This window comes from Oncorhynchus keta, chromosome 8 (assembly GCF_023373465.1).
Source record: "Oncorhynchus keta strain PuntledgeMale-10-30-2019 chromosome 8, Oket_V2, whole genome shotgun sequence".
Taxonomy (NCBI): Eukaryota; Metazoa; Chordata; class Actinopteri; order Salmoniformes; family Salmonidae; genus Oncorhynchus; species Oncorhynchus keta.
In genome coordinates, this window is record NC_068428.1 from 18,637,131 (window position 1) to 18,656,921 (window position 19,791).

The following is a 19,791-nucleotide window of genomic DNA, read 5'->3' on the forward strand; positions in this document are numbered from 1 at the left end:
ATACTAATAATAATATGCATATATTAGCAACTGGGACTGAGGAACAGGCCGTTTACTCTGGGTACCTTTCATCCAAGATACTCAATATGTCATTTTAAAACGATGAGATTTGAAAAGGCTAGATAATCTAGTTGTAAAGCCACATTTCAGTGGCCTTTCTTGGTCACTTACTGATGCAAGGAACTTGTGAGTATGGCACAGGATTATAGCAAAAAATAACTGACCAGCAGTGGATACTATCAAAGTACTGCATTGAAAGCCAGGCAAGGATACTTTCCGTGCCATGCCTTCCCGTTTTCCTTCCAGAGAATGTTTAGTAGAGACATGCTCATGTTTGTTGTAACGTAACACCTTTTGATTCCTGGTGTAGCCCGTGTGTTGGCGGCTGTTACTTAAAGGTTTGTCTCAGATTGAAAACGTGTTTAACCTTTACGAGCTTGTCATGGCCACGGTGATCCTTGATAACAGCTGTGTTTTTCTGCCTACTCGGCCAGGTACTCATTAGTCATTTAGCAGACGCTCTTATCCAGTGCTGAGTGGATAGCTGGCCACTAGCCTGCGAGACTTAAACCTCAGCCAATGGCCTATAGTGTTGTGACTTTCAAATTCTCCAATAGGCTGTTGGTGACTGTAGACAATTCTTATTTCACCAGTATGATTCATGTCCTTTCCCTTTGTCACACTTATGTTCACTATTGAAATGACATGCATTCTTTTGAAGGTTTCTTAGATTATACACAGTTACAGCACGACTAGGCCTACTTTCAGTACATCTATCCTCTGGCTATGTTGTATGTCAACTTTGGTATGTAACTCCGAACCCTCAAAAATATGATTTCTTTCCACATCTGTGTTCTAGGTGTGAGGGAGACCCACCATGGCAGGCGACATGATGTTGGTGATGCGTGGCTTGGCTAAGCTGAGCCAGGCGGTAATAGACACTCAGGCCAGCACACTGCGTATTGGAGGAGCCCAGGCCATGGCCCAGAGCATGCAGATGACTGCAGAGCAGAGCCTGGGAGTAGCCATGCAGAAGATGCAGGTGGGTAAAGCGAGAGATGAACGGGGCTCTTCTATGGGGGTAGTGGCAAAGATTGTATTTTTCATTGTCAGACAACACCACCACCAATGGCCAGATGTAAAATGGGTGTCGGAGCTTCGGTGTCAAATAGCTTCCTAGCCTTTCTTTTTGCCTAATCTAATTTTGTGTGAGCTCAACAACAGATTGATTCATAGAGCTTTGTGGTCTTATCATGGCTGAGTTACAGTCTGTACAGCTAGCTCCTATTTGTTTTCACAGCGTAGGAATAGTCCAATAGTAGAGAACAAAGCTGCCACTAAGAGTGGCCTGCTGTGGATGTAAATACAGTTTGACTTGAGGCGGATCAATAAGGTGGCCCTTGATTAGGGCCAAGAGTTTTTTTTTTTTTTTTTTTTTTTTTGACCGCATGACCTGACATGGAAAATATCTCGGGCCATGAGTTTTTCCTGGTTCGGACGCTCCAGTGAAACCCCAGCTCCTCATTGACCTTCCACATCTGTATATCTGTTCCAGGAGTTTGGTGGGCAGCAGCAAAGCGTGTCTGGTGACTTCCCAGCAGACATAGACAGTAAGTATGATTTCTCCAAAGCAGAGGGGAGCAGCATGGACAGTGGGGAACACATAGAGCCAGGGTTCAGAGAAGAGGGACAAGGCGTCTCCTCGGAGGGGATGGGGACCACAGACGGCACGACCTGCGCGACATACAACGTCCAGGCCTCAGTCAAATCCAAGCTGTTTGAGGGATACAAGGACCCCAGCAGCCAGTTCTCAGGACAGATCCGTTCCTACCTATCCTATAGCTCCTACCGCTCCTATCACCAGGACGGCTCGGGGGTTGGGGGCCTCACGGCCGAGGACATAGAGAAGGCCAGAGAAGCCAAGAGGAATGAGAAACCACACAAACAAATGGTACGTCTACACATATTCTCTCACTGGTACCTGTGGCTCAGAGATGTGCTGTGTGTGTATCTTGTCTACCATTATACTGTTCTCTCTCTGTTGTAGCTCAGTGAAAGGGCACGAGAGAGAAAGGTACCCGTGTCCCGGTTAGGGAGACTGGCTAATTTTGGAGGTAAGGCTGTACATTATTTTGTTTTCTAATATGTTGTTTTATTATTGCTCTGTCTATGACGTTGAAGTGCACAAAAGGCTACCATTACAAATGTATTATATTGTTTATGTTCGTGTCGGGAAAGTACTGAAAGTGTGATTGGATCAGTAAGATCCCTCCTTTATTACATTGCGATAAGTATTAAGAACTTGATCCTTTTTAACTTGGGAATATTGATGTGGTGTCCTCAACATCAGGCTCTGACACACAGCGCTCTATTCTACTGTTTCTGGCTTGAGCTCACCTTTTTAATCCCCCATTTCATCCACATTACATTAAATGGGAAGTCGTATGCCACTGATCCACACAAGGCAAACCTACTCTTCTGCCAAAACTTTCAGCGACAACTATTGCTGTAGCCAGTGTCAATATCTAGAAATAGAGCCTGTGTTTCGGCCTGTGTTTTTTTATTTATTTATTACCCTATTATGGCCCCTTCTCAAGCCACCCGTGTACCAAAGTGTCCCACCCACATGCCCTCATGTTCCCTGTCAGTGTCTGCCTAACACAACCCTAGTGTCTGTTTATCCTCAACTTGATATATCTACTGCCTGTAAATTGCAGGCCAGTGGGTGAAACGTGGCCCGTGTGTCTTCATCCCGTGAGTGAGATCTCCTCTCCCCTTGACGGCCACATGGTCAGATTGAGTCCTGGAGGTTAATCTGCACTTTGACCAGTAGTAGGCCTGCAGAGCAGACTACAGATTTAGCTACTTTGGAGTTCTTAACTAGGAAAGCCAGTCAACTGCTGCAGTCTCAGAGAAACACAGGCTGAGTTTACGGAGGCAGCGTCTTGGTAAAAGAGACAGTCTGATATCTGGTCCTGCTGTTCTCTGGGACCTGGACTGACGGACGGCCCGGCCCTGCCCCAGCATGGGCCACCTGTTGCTGTCAGCATGCTGTATATTTTGTCACTGCTTTGAAAGGTTATCAGATCCGCGCAGCAAGCTGATTCAAGTGAGAGCAAAGCCACTAAGGAGAACCTGTTTACCTTGGGTTTATACATGTCCTTGACACCATCTTTATATATTACAGGGCCAGCTCCGGCATTCTCTCTCTTTCATGGTAGGTTTGGGGTGAGGACAGTATTGACCGGTCAATACCGTCCTTCAGCTGGAAGTTAGGGTTGCCAGGTTTGGTGGCATTTGAGTAATGTGAGTCTCGACAGACACCTGCCGGTCCAGCACCCTGGGACCCTATTGGTTTGCTCTCCCTCCCCAACATGGCTCAGGGGGATACCTAGTAGCCCCCCCCAGGGCCCTCTCCTACAGGGGAAAAGTGATGTGCTGTCCCCTGAGGATTGAACATAAATTGGTCTCACGTTGAGATCGAGTTGCTGACAGGCTATCCAGTTCCTGATGTCGGTGTACCGATGTGAGGGAATGCCTAGCCATGCATGTTTCCTGTTCTGCTCTCTCTGGGTTGGAACATGGATACATGCTTCCATGTAGAGCTGTTTGTTGTAGTCTTACCACGGAAGTTAGCATACCATGAAGTTCAAAATGTGTCTAACCGGTTGTCTTTTTATGAAAACCCCTGGTAATTATTGTCATCTCCAAAACAAGCCATCTATTTTTTTCCGCCACATAAACACAATTCCCTATTTCTGTAAGTTGATATCTAGGTGAGCCAGCAGCTTCCTGGTATTGTGTGTCCCGCTGCTTTGTCCTAACCTAATTTGGGGGTGTGAAGCAGTGAGTGCTGTGTGTGACAGTGTCTGGAGATGACAGAGGTGTAACCTCTGTGCCTTCACTGAGACTTGGCTGGCAGAAGGACTTCAGCTACTGCTCATGAAGTGTAGAAATCATTGATTGGATGCTGTTTAACCAGGAAGGTTTAATACTGAGGGGTTCAAATGGGTGTAAAAAAACAAACCGATATCCACATATCATGGATGGTGAAACTTTTTGGATGTGTTGTTGTTTTGGCTTGAATATTTATTTAGAGGGCAATGTAAAGTTAGTGAAGAAATCAATTACTAAACCCTTTTCAGAGTTAAAAATTATCTAAAACCAGATTTGGTTTATTTAGTACCTAGTGTCTATACATTGTGTGACATCGGCTGACATAAAAAGTTCTTTATAGATACATTTGATCGATTGATATGCACCCTGCTAACTGTCCTGTGAACAACCCTTTGGGATCTCACTAGTGATGGTGGGGCGGAAATCGCTAGTTACATTTTGCAATTTTTCCCATTTTCCCATTTTATTTTAAATATTGATATTTGACTATCTATTTGTAAACAACACATAAAAGTGGTGTGTGTGTGTGTGTGCACATATACTAACTACTGTTCAAAAGTTTGGGGTCACTTAGAAATGTCCTTATTTTTTAAAGAAAAGCACATGTTTTGTCCATTAAAATAACATCAAATTGATCAGAAATACGGTGTGCAGAGATTAATGTTCTAATTGACTTTTGTAGCTGGAAACGGCTGTTCTTTAATGGAATATCTAGCTGTATGGAGGCCCATAATCAGCAGCCATCACTCCTGTTTTCCAATGGCACGTTGTGTTGGCTAATCAAAATGTATCATTTTAAAAAGGCTAATTGATCATTAGAAAACCCTCTTGCAATTATGTTAGCACAGCTGAAAACTTTTGTGCTGATTTTAAAGAAGCAATAAAGCTGGCCTTTAGACTAGTTGAGTATCTGGAGCATCAGCATTTGTGCATTCGATTACAGGCTCAAAATGGCCAGAAACAAAGAACTTTCTTCTGAAACTTGTCAGTCTATTCTTGTTCTGAGAAATGAAGGTTATTTCATGTGAGAAATTGCCAAGAAACTGAAGATCTCTTACAATGCTCTGTACTACTCCCTTCACAGAACAGAGCAAACTGTCTCTAACCAGAACAAAAGAGCGGGAGGCCCCGGCGCACAACTGAGCAGGAGGACCAGTACATTAGTGTCGAGTTTGCGAAAGACACCCCACAAGTCCTCGATTGGCAGCTTCATTAAATGGTGCCCGCAAAACCCCTATCTCAGAGGTGCAAAGAGAGCCATATCTCATACTGTCCAATTAAAAATTTAAAAATAAGATGGGCAAAAGTACACAGACATTGGACAGTGGAATTAGGTTTTCAGATCACAAAGAAGAACATTTGTGAGATACAGAACAAATGAAAAGATGCTGGAAGAGTGCTTGACGTCATCTGTCAAGCATGGTGGAGGCAATGTGATGGTCTGGGGGTTCTGGGGCTCATCAAGCCAATCCAACTTGTGGGAGGTGCTTCGGGAAGCATGGGGTGAAATCTCTTCAGATACCTCAACAAATTGACATCTAGAGCCAAAGGTCTACAAGGCTGTAATTGCTGCAAATGGAGGATTCTTTGACGAAAGCAAAGTTTGGACACAATTATTTCAATTAAAAATCATTATTCTTTAACCATGTCAACGTCTTGACTACATTTCCTATTCATTTTGCAACTAATTTCATGTATGTTTTCATGGAAAGCAAGGACATTTCTAAGTGACCTCAAACTGTGTGTGTGTGTGGCATTGAGTATACCACCTCAGTCATCGGCTTCATCAATCAGTGCATCGACGACGTCGTCCCCACAGTGACCGTACGTACATATCCCAACCAGAAGCCATGGGTTACAGGCAATATCCGCATTGAGCTAAAGGCCATAGCTGCCGCTTTCAAGGAGTGGGCCACTAATCCGGACGCTTATAAGAAATCAGACGAACCATCAAACAGGTAGAGTCAATACAGGATTAAGTTTGAATCCTACTACACCGAAAACTATTAGACTACAAAAGGATACTCAGCCACGTGCTGCCCAGTGACGCAAGTCTACCAGACGAGCTAAATACCGTTTATGCTCGCTTCGAGGCAGGCAACACCGAAGCATGCATTAGAGCACCAGAGGTTCTGGAAGACTGATAACACTCTCGGTAGCCGATGTGAGCAAGACCTTTAAACAGGTCAACATTCACAAAGCTGCAGGTCCAGACGGATTACCAGGACATGTACTCAAAAGCATGAGCGGACCAACTAGCAAATATCTTCACTGACATTTTCAACCTCTCCCTGACCGAGTCTGTAATACCTACATGTTTCAAGCAGACCACCATAGTCCCTGTGGAAGGAAGTGAAGGTAACCTGCCAAAATGATTACCGCCCCGTAGCACTCGCGTCAAGTGCTTTGAAAGGCTGGTCGTGGCTCACATCAACAGCATCATCCCGGATACCCTAGACCCACTCCAATTCACATACCGGCCCAACAGATCCACAGATGACACAATCGCACTCCACACTGCCCTTTCCCACCTGGACAAAGGGAACACCAATGTTAGAATGCTGTTCATTGACTACAGCTCAGTGTTCAACACCATAGTGCCCGCAAAGATCATCACTAAGCTAAGGACCCTGGGACTAAACATCTCCCTCAGCAACTAGATGCTGGACTTTCTGACGGGCCACCCCCAGGTGGTAAGGGAAGGCAACAACACGTCTGCCACGCTGATCCTTAACACTGGGGCCCCTCAGGGGTGCATGCTTAGTCCCCTCCTCCTGTACTCCCCTGTTCACCTACAACTGTGTGGCCAAACATGACTCTGACACCATGAAGTTTGCTGACGACACAATGGTAGGCCTGATTACCGACAACGCTGAGACGGCGTATAGGGAGGATGTCAGAGACCTGGCAGAGTTGTGCCAGGCCAACAACTCCCTCAATGTGAGCAAGACAAAGGAGCTGATTGCGGACTACAGGATAAGGCTGGCTGAACAAGCCCCCATTTAACATCAACGGGGCTGAAGTGGAGCGGGTCGAGATATTTTGCATGGGTCCCCAGATCCTCAAAGTTGTACAGCTGCACCATCTAGAGCATCCTGACCGCTTGCATCACCGCCTGATATGGCAACTGCTCGCCATCTGACCGTAAGGCGCTACAGAGGGTAGTGCGTATGGCCCAGTACATCACTGGGGCCAAGCTTCCTGCCATCCAGGACTTCTATACTAGGCGGTGTCAGAGGAAGGCCCAAAAAATTGTCATCAAGTCATAGACTGTTCTCTCTGCTACCGCATGGCAAGCGATACCAGAGTGCCAAGTCTAGGACCAAAGCGCTCCCCAACAGCTTCCACCCCCAAGCCATAAGACTGCTGAACAATTAATCAACTGGCCACCTGGACTATTTGCATTTACCCCCCTACCCAAATGTACAAATTGCCACGGCTAATCTGTACCCCCGCACATTGACTCGGTACCCCCTTTATATAGCCTATAATTTTTTACTTTAGTTTATTTGGTCAAATTTTGACTCTTTCTTGAACTGCATTTTTGGTTAAGGGCTTGTAAGGAAGCATTTGGCGCATGTGACAGTTTGATTTGATCATCTTTGCACACTCTTGGCATTCTCTCAACCAGCTTCATGAGATAGTCAACTGGAATGCTTTTGAATTAACAGGTGTGTAATTTGTGTAATTTCTTTCCTCAATGTGTTTGAACCAACTAGTTGTGTTGTGACAAGGTAGGGGTGATATACAGATGCTAAGCCCTATTTGGGAAATATGGACCAAGTCCATATTATGGCAAGAACAGCTCAAATAAGCAAAGAGAAATGACACTCCATCATTACTATAAGATAAGGTCAGTAAATCCGGAAAATGTCAAGAACTTTGAACGTTTCTTCAGATGCAGTTGCAAAAACCATCAAGCGCTATGACGGAACTGTCTCATGAGGACCGCCACAGGAAAGGAACACCCAGAGTTAACTCTGCTGCAGAGTATACATTTTGAGTTACCAGCCTCAGAAATATATGCTTCAGAGTTTAAGTGACACATCTCAACATCAACTGTTCAGATGAGACTGCGTGAATCAGGCCTTCATGGGTGAATTGCTGCAAAGAAACCACTACTAAAGGACACCAATAAGAAGAGACTTGCTTGGGCCAAGAAACACGATCAATGGACATTAGACTGGTGGAAATCTGTCCTTTGGTCTGAATTTGAGCGTTTTGGTTCCAACCGCTGTGTCTTTGTGACGCAGAGTAGGTGAACAGATGATCTCTGCATGTGTGGTTCCTACCGTGATTCCTACCGTCAAGGCACACTTAACCAGCATGGCTACCACAGCATTCTGCAGCAATAGGACGTACCTATCTGGTTTGTGCTTAGTCCCACTATCATTTGTTTTTCAACATGGTAATGACCTAAAACACAACTCCAGGCTGCTTAAGGTCTATTTGACCAAGAAGGAGAGTGATGGTGTGCTACATCAGATTACCTGGCCTCCCCAATCACCTGACCTCAACCCAATTGAGATGGTTTGGGATTAGTTGGACGGCAGAGTGAAGGAAAAGCAGCCTTCAAGTGCTCAGCATATGTGGGAACTCTTTCAATACTGTTGGGAAAGCATTCCTCATTAATCTGGTCGCGAGAATACCAAACGGGTGCAAAGCTGTCACCAAGGCAAATTGTGACAACTTTGAGTAATCTATTTCATAGTGTTGTCTTCACTATTTCTTCACTGTAGAAAATAGTACAAATAAAGAAAAACCCTTGAATGTGTGTGTCTCATGTACCAAACATTAGGAACACCTTCCTAATATTCAGTTGCATCTCCCCGTCCCATTTGTCCTCAGAACATCCTCAATTCGCCGGGGGGCATGGACTCTACAAGGTGTCGAAAGCATTCCACAGGGATACTGGCCCATGTTGACCCCAATGCTTCCCACAGTTGTCAAGTTGGCTGAATATGTTTTGGGTGGTGGACCATTCTTGATACACACAGGAAACTGTTGAGCGTGAAAACCAAGCAGTGTTGCGGTTTTTGACACACATCGGTACTCCTGGCATGCTTGTCACGCTTGTGTAACTAGAAATGTTGGGGATATCTAATCAATGGAAGACTGAATTAAAATGACAAAAGTGAAATGTGAAAGAAAGGCTACAATGACCAAAAGCCAAGAGTTAGGCAGCTATTTTACACTATAATCTGGATTGAGTTTCAAGTTTTAATGTCACATGCACGAGTACAGTGTCTTTCTTGCAAACTCTAAACCCAACAATGCAATAATAAATAACAATGTATTACAAAACCCCCCTAGGAAATATGAGATTCGCAAAGTAAATTAGCGTACTATATACAGGAAATATCTTTTTTCAAATCTAATCCAATACCAGATTTGCATAGGTGTAAGGTGACTAGGCAACAGGAAAGAAGTTAAACCGAGTAGCAGCAGCTTGCATGTGAGAGGGAGTGTGAGTCAGTGTAAATGTATGTGCATGAGTAAATTACGGAGGGTGTGTGTGTGTGTAGGGCTCTGTGAGTGTGCAAATATTGAAATAAAAGTTCAATGAAGATGCCAGGTGAACTCAGGCCGTGTAGCTATTTATCAGTTGTATTTCTTTGGGATAGAAGCTGTGCAAGAGTCTGTTGGTGTCAGACTTTATGCATCAGTACTTCTTGCCGTACGGCAGCAGAGAAAATAGTAAATGACTGGGGTCTGGCAGGGAGCTCAGCCCCAGTGATGTACTGGGCTGTCCGCACAACCTTCAATCGCATGTAGCGCCATGCGATTGAGGGTGGTGCTATTTCCATACCAAGCAGTGATGCAGTCAGTCAATATTGCTGTCAATGGTACAGCTGTAGAACCTTTTCAGGATCTGAGGGCCCATGCCAAACTTTTTCAACCTCCTGAGGGGGAAGAGGCACTGTCGCACCTTCTTCACGTGTGTGTGTGTGTGTGTGTGTGTGTTGTACCATTTTAAGTCTTTAGTGATTTGGACACCGAGGAACTTGAAACTGTCTACCTGCTCCACTGTCGCCACGTCAATCTGGTTGGGGTATCCCCCCCGTTTCCTGTAGTGAACGATCAGCTCCTTGGTCTTACTGACATTGAGGGAGAGGTTGTTACTCCGGCACCACACTGCCAGGTCACTGACCTCCTCCCTGTAGGCTGACTTAATGTGATCAGGTCTACCGCCGTCCTATCGTCAGCAAACTTGATAATGTTTTTGGAGTCGTGCGTGGCCACACAGTCCTGGGTGAACAGGACATACAGGAGGGGACTAGGCACACACCCCTGTGTTAAGGGTCAGCGCGGTGGAGGTGATGTTGCCTACCCTCACCACCTGGGGTCGGCCCGTCAGGAAGTCCAGGATCCAGTGGCTGAGGGAGGTGTTCAGAGTCATAAGCTTGGTGACGAATACAATGGTATTGAACCCTGAGCTGTAATCAATGAGCAGCATTCTCACATAGGTATTCCTCTTATGTAGGTGGAGAGAACGCAATCTCAATATCTATGGATCTGTTGGGGCGGTATGCAAATTGAAGTGATTCTAGGGTGGCTGAGATGGAGTTAATGTGTGCCACAACCAGCCTCTCAAAGCACTTCATGATTACAGAACTGAGTGCTACAGGGCGGTCCTACATAAAATTGTTTCATCCTGTAGCTTGTTCTTCCTTTTTTTTAAGTAGTGAGCCAACATGTTTTCAGCACTTTATTTTATTTCCCTGACTGAGCAAAACGTTTCTCGTACTGTCTCGTCTCTCTGAAGCAGACATATAGTGAGTAATATGTTTGGAACATAAAATCGCAGAATTGAATCGCAATACATATAGAATCTTGAGAATCACAATGCATATCGTATTTGCACCTAAGTATCGTGAGTGTCGTATCGTGAGGTCCCTCACATTTCCCAGCCCTAGATTTAACCAGTGTAGGAAGTGCCTCTTAATCATTGACGAGTAATACAATACACATGGCGTTTTGGACCACAGGTGTGGCTGCATGGTTGGCTGACTAACTGATAAGGCTTTCTCCTGGTGTTGTGGAAAACAGCCTGGTAGTTTAATCATTGGCAGGATATGACCTAGAATTGTCCCTAACAGAGGGGAAAAGATGGGGCTTGTTTTGGATTTGTAAGGTCACTGGTTCAAAGGGAGCAAACAGCTCGTCGGCCACATTAAGTTAACAGTATTTCCCCACTTTTTCCTCCAAATGTGGAGTTATGTAACACGCTACTGTACGGTTGTACTCTCTGATCAAGATTGTTTTTGTTTCTGTGCCATGCGGTTTGTGGCCCAAAATGTGCCGAGCGCGGCACTATTGAATGTTATTTTGGGTGCATTGCTTGAATAACATTTCCTGTACTTTCCATGGAATGTGCCATTTTAGGTGTGATCTTAATTCTGTGCTGCAGATCTGGATGCCCCTCGTATTCTCAGTACGGTGACACATTGCTCTTCTGTGCCCAGATTCTTGCATCGTCACAAGTAGAGAACTATGCCAGAAGTAACACCCAAAGGGTTGATCCAGTCAGTGTTGTGATTCTCTGCTATCGATCCAACACGCTGGCCTGTTGCGGTGTTCTACAACATGCTTGACTTGGCTGCTATCAACGCACAAGTGTTGTTCAGGCAGTGCATGTACACCATGAGCAGCAGAGACTTCATCATGAGTCTGGCACATGGGCTACGTGAGAGACAATTGATCACAGCTCCTGGGGAGGAGAAACTGCAAGCTGGGCAGATTCACTCGGAACAACCTACGACACCTGTTTCGGCTGCAAGCGAGTTGTTGTTTTGTGGGAAGTGTTGCGATCAAGTGAAGGTGACAGATTTGGGGTGACTGTTAGATCTCATTTAGCCGTTATGCATTGTCCTAACTGTTGCGTGAAGACGCACACCATAGTGGTCCTTCTGTGGCTCAGTTGGTAGAGCATGGTGCTTGTAACGCCAGGGTAGTGGGTTCGATTCCCGGGACCACCCATACGTAGAATGTATGCACACATGACTGTAAGTCGCTTTGGATAAAAGCGTCAGCTAAATGGCATATATTTTTATACTATATTATAGTGTCAGCATGAGTGAGGCCACAAATAATGTGACCAATAACTGACAATAATAGGCTTTCTTTTTTCAATGCCATTCTTGCTTTTGTGCAGATTTCACTATTCACAAGCACACTTGGAGCCTATGCTGATGTTTATGCTGCTGATATTTTCTTGACTGTTGCGTGGGTATTTTTAATTGTTTAGTCATTATAAAAAAATATGCTGTTACTGTGTTTCAATGCACATGTTTTTTGTTTCATAGTTGTAATAAAGGCACTCCACGAATATAATGGCTTTTATATTTGAAATTCCTTTAAAAAATATATATCCAATAATTTTTGCATATAGCCCACTATTGAAAGGGTTATGTTCTTTCAGAAATGTACATTTCATATTCTAATGTTACCTAACACCTTTTTATAAACACAACCAAGTTACATTCATACGATGAGGCCAGGCTTTTCTTGTTATTAGACTGGTGGCTATTGGTACTCCTCGAGGCCCCGCTATTTTTTTCGGCAGGGACGGGTGGGTTCAAGGTTTTTATTGAAATGACAAAATAGAAAATGGTCAGAGACCGTCTCGTCGGTTCTGTTATTAACATCTGTCTGTAAATAAGACTGAACTGCGTCTGTCTTAAATAAACTAGACTGGCATAAATGACTGTTCCTAGAGCTATCAGGAACTGATTTGACCTGACTGATGTGTCATGGGGAAAGCAAAAGGCTAGGCGATGCAATTTACCCAATGGGCTATACTGTGCAATATTTTAAGAATGTAAAAATTGGTTTTAACTTTTTTTTTTTTTTTTTTTTTTTTTTTTGGAGGGCACAATAATCTGAACGTTGTCGATATAAAGGCCATGAATAGAGCTGGAACAATTCCTTACGCTTCATGACAGAGAACCATGTATGTTCTACACAATGTATTTCTATCTGAACGTTCCAGAACCTTGTACCCTACTGAACGACCCAGAGCTTAACAGCATGTTATGACAGGATGTCATAACGCTGGTGTGTTGTGTCCTCACAGGTCTGGCTGTAGGACTGGGCTTTGGAGCGCTGGCTGAGGTAGCCAAGAAGAGTATGAGGCCAAGTGAGGATAACGGTAACTGTTTAACATAAGCGTTTTTCCTACGGTAACTGGAAGCGGGCTTATGTTTGACATTACGTGTACATGCATGCACACTCGCATACTAGACACTTAACCCAGCAGTAACAATGCACACAATGCCCCTGCAGGATGTAACCTGTCTAGGAATGACAACCTTTCAATTAGCATGCAATGGACAAGTGCATGATATGATGATGAACCTATACAGACATGCAGAGAGGCATAATAATTCATAGCAAAATCAATCATTTGCCATTCAGCATAGCTGAAAACACCAGGCTAGAGTTCTTTGACTCTGTTATAGTTAGGTTCAGTTGAGGTGTGGGTGGTCTTAGCTCTTACAAAGGGCCCTTAATGAAACTGCCCTCTGTGATATTACCCTCTGCAGCTGTCGGGGGAAGAATTGGAGAGGGCCGTTTATTGAGCTGACCTTTCCAGCGCACTCTTCAATTAGTTTGCCGCCATGCCACGGCTGGACCGCTGGAGGTGGTGTGGCAGTCCAATCTAGAGCAGGGGCGACTATACAGCCATTCACATGGCCATTGTCTCTTTAATACCCTGGGAGAAAGACAAGTACATTGAATCTAGGGCTGTGAATGAAGCTCCAACTTTAATCCATGGATCAGAAATGATAAGGGCCTCCCGAGTGGCGCAGCGATCTAAGCTACTTCATCAGAGTGCTAGAGGCATCACTACAGACCCAGGTTCGATCCCTGGAAGTATTACAACCAGGCAGTGAACTTTTGGCCCAGCATCGTCTGGGTTAGGGGATGATTTGGCCAGGGGGGCTTTACTTGGCTCATTGCACTCTAGCGACTGTTTTCTCTGACACTTTGGTGCTTCTGGGTTAAACGGGCGGGTTTGGAGGGTATGTTTCGGAGGACACATGACTCGACCTTCGCCTCCCGAGCCCGTTGGGGAGTTGAGCAATGAGACCAGATCGAAATTAGGGAGACAACCAGGGTCAAGTACAAATAAAGTCAAAGATGGTATACAAGTACACATCATTCTCAAATGAGCATAATTGCTGCAGAATACAAAGTGAGTCTGGGGGTCTGACGTTATGCCAATCAAGACTGTCCTGGGGGATATGACGTAGTAGCAGTACTGTGGCTGAGGTAATCTTGGTTCAGGATACATTAACAGTCCTTTTCAAATCTCCTTATGCTCCTAATGCCTTAGTCTGACTGCTGACATCAGTGTGGCCCACTGAACCCCCCCCCCATACACTTCACCTGGGCTGCCTGGCAGGCGGTCCTCTTTCTCTGCTGGAGGGTGTCTGGGGGCTTCAAACCAGAACGACTGGTGCTGCTACCAAAGCACTACCTAGAACAGGGCTGCCCAATTAGGGTCCTGGAGGGCCGACACACTTCTGGTTGTCACCCTCCAAATCAGAGACTAATGCAGACCAGGGACACCAGGTGTGTGCAGTTACTGTAACTACCAGATAGAAACAAAAAAACTACGTTTCGGGCCTCGAGGACTGGAATTGGGCTGCCCTGACCTAGAGAGACCAGATTCCTTGTCTGATTGTTTAGCTCACTGGTTTATGAAAATGCCTCATTTATGAAAAGTATTCTTTTGGTTAAATGTCTGGAATGTGGGTAGGCTTTAAGCTGGTTTGTTTCCAGGCTGTGCCCTGGTGTATCTTCGTCCAGGGAGAGCAGGGGGAGGGAGGAGTACGGTGATCCTAAGTGTAGACTCCACACATGGAGCATAATGAGTTCATCAGAGACTACACTACACCAACAAACCTAGGAATATAGTACACATACACTACCTATCCACTAAACCCATGAGATTCAACATTTAGTTTACACCTCGCCAGGAAAATCACATTTTCCATGCCAACCTCAAGAGTTTAGCATAGAGCTGACTGTTGTTTCTCCACTCAGCTGACAAGAAGGCCGTTCTGGACTCCAGTCCGTTCCTGTCAGAGGCTAACGCAGAGCGGATCGTCAGGACGCTGTGTAAGGTCCGCGGAGCCGCACTGAAACTGGGCCAGATGCTCAGCATTCAAGGTGACAACTGGCTTACATTGTAATACACACCTCCAGTAGCACCTTCTCTGTTCTCCAAACATTCTCTCCCTTTGCGACCCCAGTCACCCCTCTATGCTGCTCTGTTGACCTATGGTTAGTTGTTTGTAGCTTTTCCATTCCGTCTTTTTACTGCCCACACCAGCGACGTCTACTGTGCTGCAGCATGGCAGGCTTCATGACCCTTTCCCCTAGTGTCAGGGCAGTCTTGAGTCCTCTTCATAACCTCCACTGGGTTGATACTGTGAGGCCTTAATCCAGCCTCTGTAGATTAGTATGTGACGGAGACGGGAGTTATTTCTGGCTTCTGGCATCTCTTCCTGCATCGCCTTGTTCACCTCAGGTCGGCTCACAACAACACATGCCCATCTTTAATTCCCAACTGCTCCAGCTAGCTGGTAAACAGCGCCACAGGGCACAGCATAGGATTAATGCAACTCGATGCACAGGCATTCTCCTGCTGTTGTCATGTCAATTGTGTGACACACACCAAATGTACCATTGTGGGACAGCAACAGCCAAGGCATAGCCAGGGCTCACAATAAGCCACCAGCCATGTTAGACCTGCAACCTATTGTGTTTTGAAGTGGCCGGTCTCTACCTAAGCTCCAGAATCGCTGCTTGTTAGAAAACCGCTGATATTTCCCTATGTAAACAGAGGTGACTAAGCAAGTGTCCTCTGCTGTTTTTAGACACAACTGGTTTTCAAACTGGCTTGGTACTCTAGGAAGGTGTTGCACACGGGTAGCTCTTAACTGTATGCAGAATCTTAGTAATAGATTTAGTCGTAGAATTTCAGTTCTTGTTATCAACCTGTGACGTACACGGGAGTGTACAAAACATTATGAACACCTGTGCTTTCCATGACATGGACTGACCAAGTGAAAGCTATGATCCCTTATTGATAGATTTTGTTGAATTCCACTTCAATCAGTGTAGATGAAGGGGAGGATGCAGGTTGAAGAAGGATTTTTAAGCCCTGAGACATGGATTGTGTGTGTGCCATTCAGAGGGTGTATCGGCAAGACAAGATTTAAGTGCCTTTGAAAGGTGTACGGTAGTAGGTGCCAGGCGCACCGGTTTCTGTCAAGAACTGCAACGCTGCTGGGTTTTTCAGGCTCAACAGTTTCCCGTGCATTTCACAGCTTTTCTTTTTGGGCTCTTCTATCGCTTGCAATGAAGTCCGAACAGGAAAAACAGTGTTTGTTGTTGTAATATTGCAAACAGACGTGGCAGTTTCACCATGAACTATTCCAGCTTCAAATATGTGGCCACCAAGTTGTACTGTAATGTTCACCTGGGTATACAGTGTCCTATCTAGAAGTTGGTGGTTCTCTTGGCTGGGTCCTAGCCTTTTCTTTTCAGCACATTGACTAGAAATGCGGCTGCTACTTCTATTATTTAGGTCAAGTAAGACAGGCTAAAACAGCATTAAATTGATGGGGTAGCCCTACACTCACAGTCCCTGTCATCCCGTATACGAATTGAAAATGGCAGATTTTGGTAATTGATAAGCGCCTCAATTGGCAGTGGCTGTACAGTAACGTACTATATATGACATCAGAGCTCAGGCTATTCGCTTTACAGCGCTGTATGGGGTTTAACTGACAGCCATTCTAAACGTGTGTACCAAGCGCAACAAAAAGATGCCCCATCCCTCCTGCTAATTGGGTTACTTCTGCACTTTTTGTTGTCGGAGTGTAGGAAATGCTGTAATTCGAGAGGAGTCCATGTGTTCTGAAAGATGAGACTTTGAGGATTATAATAAATACAGATTTGATGCCCTACAAGGAAACCACACACCCATGAGTACAAATGTGCGTTTTCACATTTCCATAATTGAAAACTCATATAAAATTTACATTGTGTTTTGACTCCATTCTACGTGCACCAAAATTACAATCTGTCTGAAGTGCCTTGTGAAAGCCTAACACTAAGTTCGTATTTTATAACTTAGCTAGTCACGTTGGCAATAGGACACACTTTCAAATAAAATGATGCCTACCTGACCCAGATTGAGATTTATAATAGTACATTTTTGCATTGTGTAAATAAGAGTAATTGTGTGATGGTGGGGACGCAGGGCTGTGTTCCAACGACAAAGCTAGGAGAGCTCAACAAAACACTGTATATTTGAAGACTCTTCTTTGAGTCATAAATGTGCATTGAAATGACTTAGGAACTGTGCACAGTTTGGAGAGGTGTGCGTTTGTGGCCACTTGGAGACACCAGTTAGACCTCTCACTCAAACCCTTGTAATCTTATTTTGTTGCACCTCCCCCAAAATTCCCATGAATATTGTTACGTTACTGAATGTGTCCAGAGTATACATTGCTGGGAAATGTACAGTAAATGTGAAATGCACATGAAATCAACGGTTTAGTGTTTGGATTCAGTCTTGTGCCAGATGAACTGTTTTGTCCTCACCGTCGGCCTGATCATTTCCCCATGAACTCCAAAGTGTTCTTTAATTTGCTACCATGGTCATGCATATGCTTTTTATACATCTTCTGTTAGAATCGTTTCAATTTCGCCCCGTCCATAATAGTCCATTTCTACATGTGTAAAGGGTTAAAGACATATTCTGGAACTTTGGCGGCAACTAAGTATTTACTTAAAACTCCTGCTTTGGGCTGGAGGTTTAAAATCTATGAGCAGAATTACTTTCTTACCTTATTTAGCCACTAACTCCCTAGTTTGAAAGTGACTGTTTTTCTGTACGCTGTGGTGCGCCATTTTCCCCAACATGGGCCAGCCCCCTAGCAATTTGAGTTCAAGCCAATGAGCTTCAGCCCCTCGCCTTTTGAATGACAGCTAGCAAAATGCACACACAGAGAGAGCACAATGACCTGGTGCACAAACGTGATGCGTATGCAATTTTAGGGGACCACTTTTGCCTACTTTCAGAACTACTGGCTAAAAAGTATACAAGAGCACCAGAGAATCTCTTTAATGATTTTACTCAATGGCTGTCTGATCATGACAGATAAATGATAAACAGATAAAAGTCATGATAAACATCCATAATAATCACTGTAATTTAAAGTAAGACTGGTAAAATCACCACTTCTGTAATTCTCAGTGATTCAGGTAATAGATTTTTGTTCTGCCAAACGAAGCCTAAATACCGAGTAAAGTCACCCTCACTTCACAATCAGCTGGAACTGGCAGGAATCTCTTCCTCTGACCTCAGTCATGTGTTTTGCTGCTGTTCTCCTCCAGTGCTTTTTCCCCAGTTGTCGGAATGTTTGTACTGTTGTAGATCTTACCCGCAATGCCCTGCAGCGCGGCTCACACCACTTTGTTTTGTTTAACATGCACAGACACCTCTGTTGCTATAACAAATCTAAGGGCCCTTTTACGGCACTGGCAGCTTCAGGTATGTGAAGGTGGTTGCTGTGCCAAACATCTTGGTCTCCCAGAGACATTTAGTGAACATTGGCAAGGACCTGTAAATTGTGATAAACTCTGTCCAAGTGCCCAGAGGTACCAAGGCCTTAGATTTTATTTATATTAGTTGGTCATTTTTAACTGAACAAGGCATTGTGATTAAGACCTGTCATTTCCTGTCCTGTATTGGTGCATAGTGTAATGAACAGGTTGACAGACAGCAACAAGATGGCTTGTCTCCTCATGTTTTGTTCTGGCTGTTGTACGTCAATCAGCCATTCACTGCCATCTCCCTGACTTCTGTGTTTCAGATGATGCCTTCATCAACCCCCTCTTCTGTGTTTCAGATGATGCCTTCATCAACCCCCTCTTGTGTGTTTCAGATGATGCCTTCATCAACCCCCTCTTCTGTGTTTCAGATGATGCCTTCATCAACCCCCTCTTCTGTGTTTCAGATGATGCCTTCATCAACCCCCTCTTCTGTGTTTCAGATGATGCCTTCATCAACCCCCTCTTCTGTGTTTCAGATGATGCCTTCATCAACCCCCTCTTCTGTGTTTCAGATGATGCCTTCATCAACCCCCTCTTCTGTGTTTCAGATGATGCCTTCATCAACCCCCTCTTCTGTGTTTCAGATGATGCCTTCATCAACCCCCTCTTCTGTGTTTCAGATGATGCCTTCATCAACCCCCAGCTGGCCAAGATATTTGAGCGTGTGAGACAAAGTGCAGACTTCATGCCCATCAAGCAGATGACGGTAATGTCTCACCTTTTAATAACCTACTCTTAAGTCCCCTCGTCACTAGCCCTGTAACCCTTGGCTATAAAGGGGAATACTAGAAAAACAAATTGTGCCAAACTGCTCTTTGAGTCATGAATTAGTCAGTCAGTCACGACAAGACAATGAAAGTGAATAACAGATACCTCCTATTAGTCTTCTAATAAGGTACCATCATTGAAGGCTATAGCCCATTGCAGTGATACACTGTTGAGGGAGCTGCCATTAGGTATCTGTGTCCCTTTCCCTCTGTAGAAGTCCATCAACAACGACCTGGGACCTAACTGGAGGGACAAGCTAGATTCGTTTGAGGAGCGGCCGTTTGCTGCGGCCTCCATTGGACAGGTCCACCTGGCTAAGATGAAGGACGGCAGGGAGGTGGCCATGAAGATCCAGGTGAGATGGCGACCTGGGAGTCATTCAGGAGGATGCTGTGTTTTACACCAGTATATTTCTATATCTGAACATTCTGATGTTGCACCCTCCTGAACAAACCTCTCGAACCTTACATCACGGTATAGGCATTTCAT

The 19,791-nt window shown here is 44.8% G+C and overlaps 1 protein-coding gene across 7 annotated transcripts in view; it reads left to right on the plus strand.

The window, feature by feature from the left end:
* Positions 1 to 19,791, plus strand: part of LOC118386931 (atypical kinase COQ8A, mitochondrial-like) — a 35,406-nt gene that overhangs the window by 7,231 nt on the left and 8,384 nt on the right. For 2 of the 7 annotated variants that reach the window (XM_052523723.1, XM_052523724.1), the window contains exons 2-8: positions 860 to 1,042; positions 1,556 to 1,951; positions 2,048 to 2,114; positions 12,974 to 13,048; positions 14,950 to 15,075; positions 19,119 to 19,240; positions 19,517 to 19,657. In XM_052523723.1, coding sequence (XP_052379683.1) covers positions 878 to 1,042; positions 1,556 to 1,951; positions 2,048 to 2,114; positions 12,974 to 13,048; positions 14,950 to 15,075; positions 19,119 to 19,240; positions 19,517 to 19,657 — 1,092 coding nt within the window. In that variant the 5' untranslated portion in view covers positions 860 to 877. The remainder of the gene's footprint in view (positions 1 to 859; positions 1,043 to 1,555; positions 1,952 to 2,047; positions 2,115 to 12,973; positions 13,049 to 14,949; positions 15,076 to 19,118; positions 19,241 to 19,516; positions 19,658 to 19,791) is intronic. The other 5 variants (XM_035774942.2, XM_035774943.2, XM_052523725.1 and 2 more) reach the window with 4 other exon arrangements.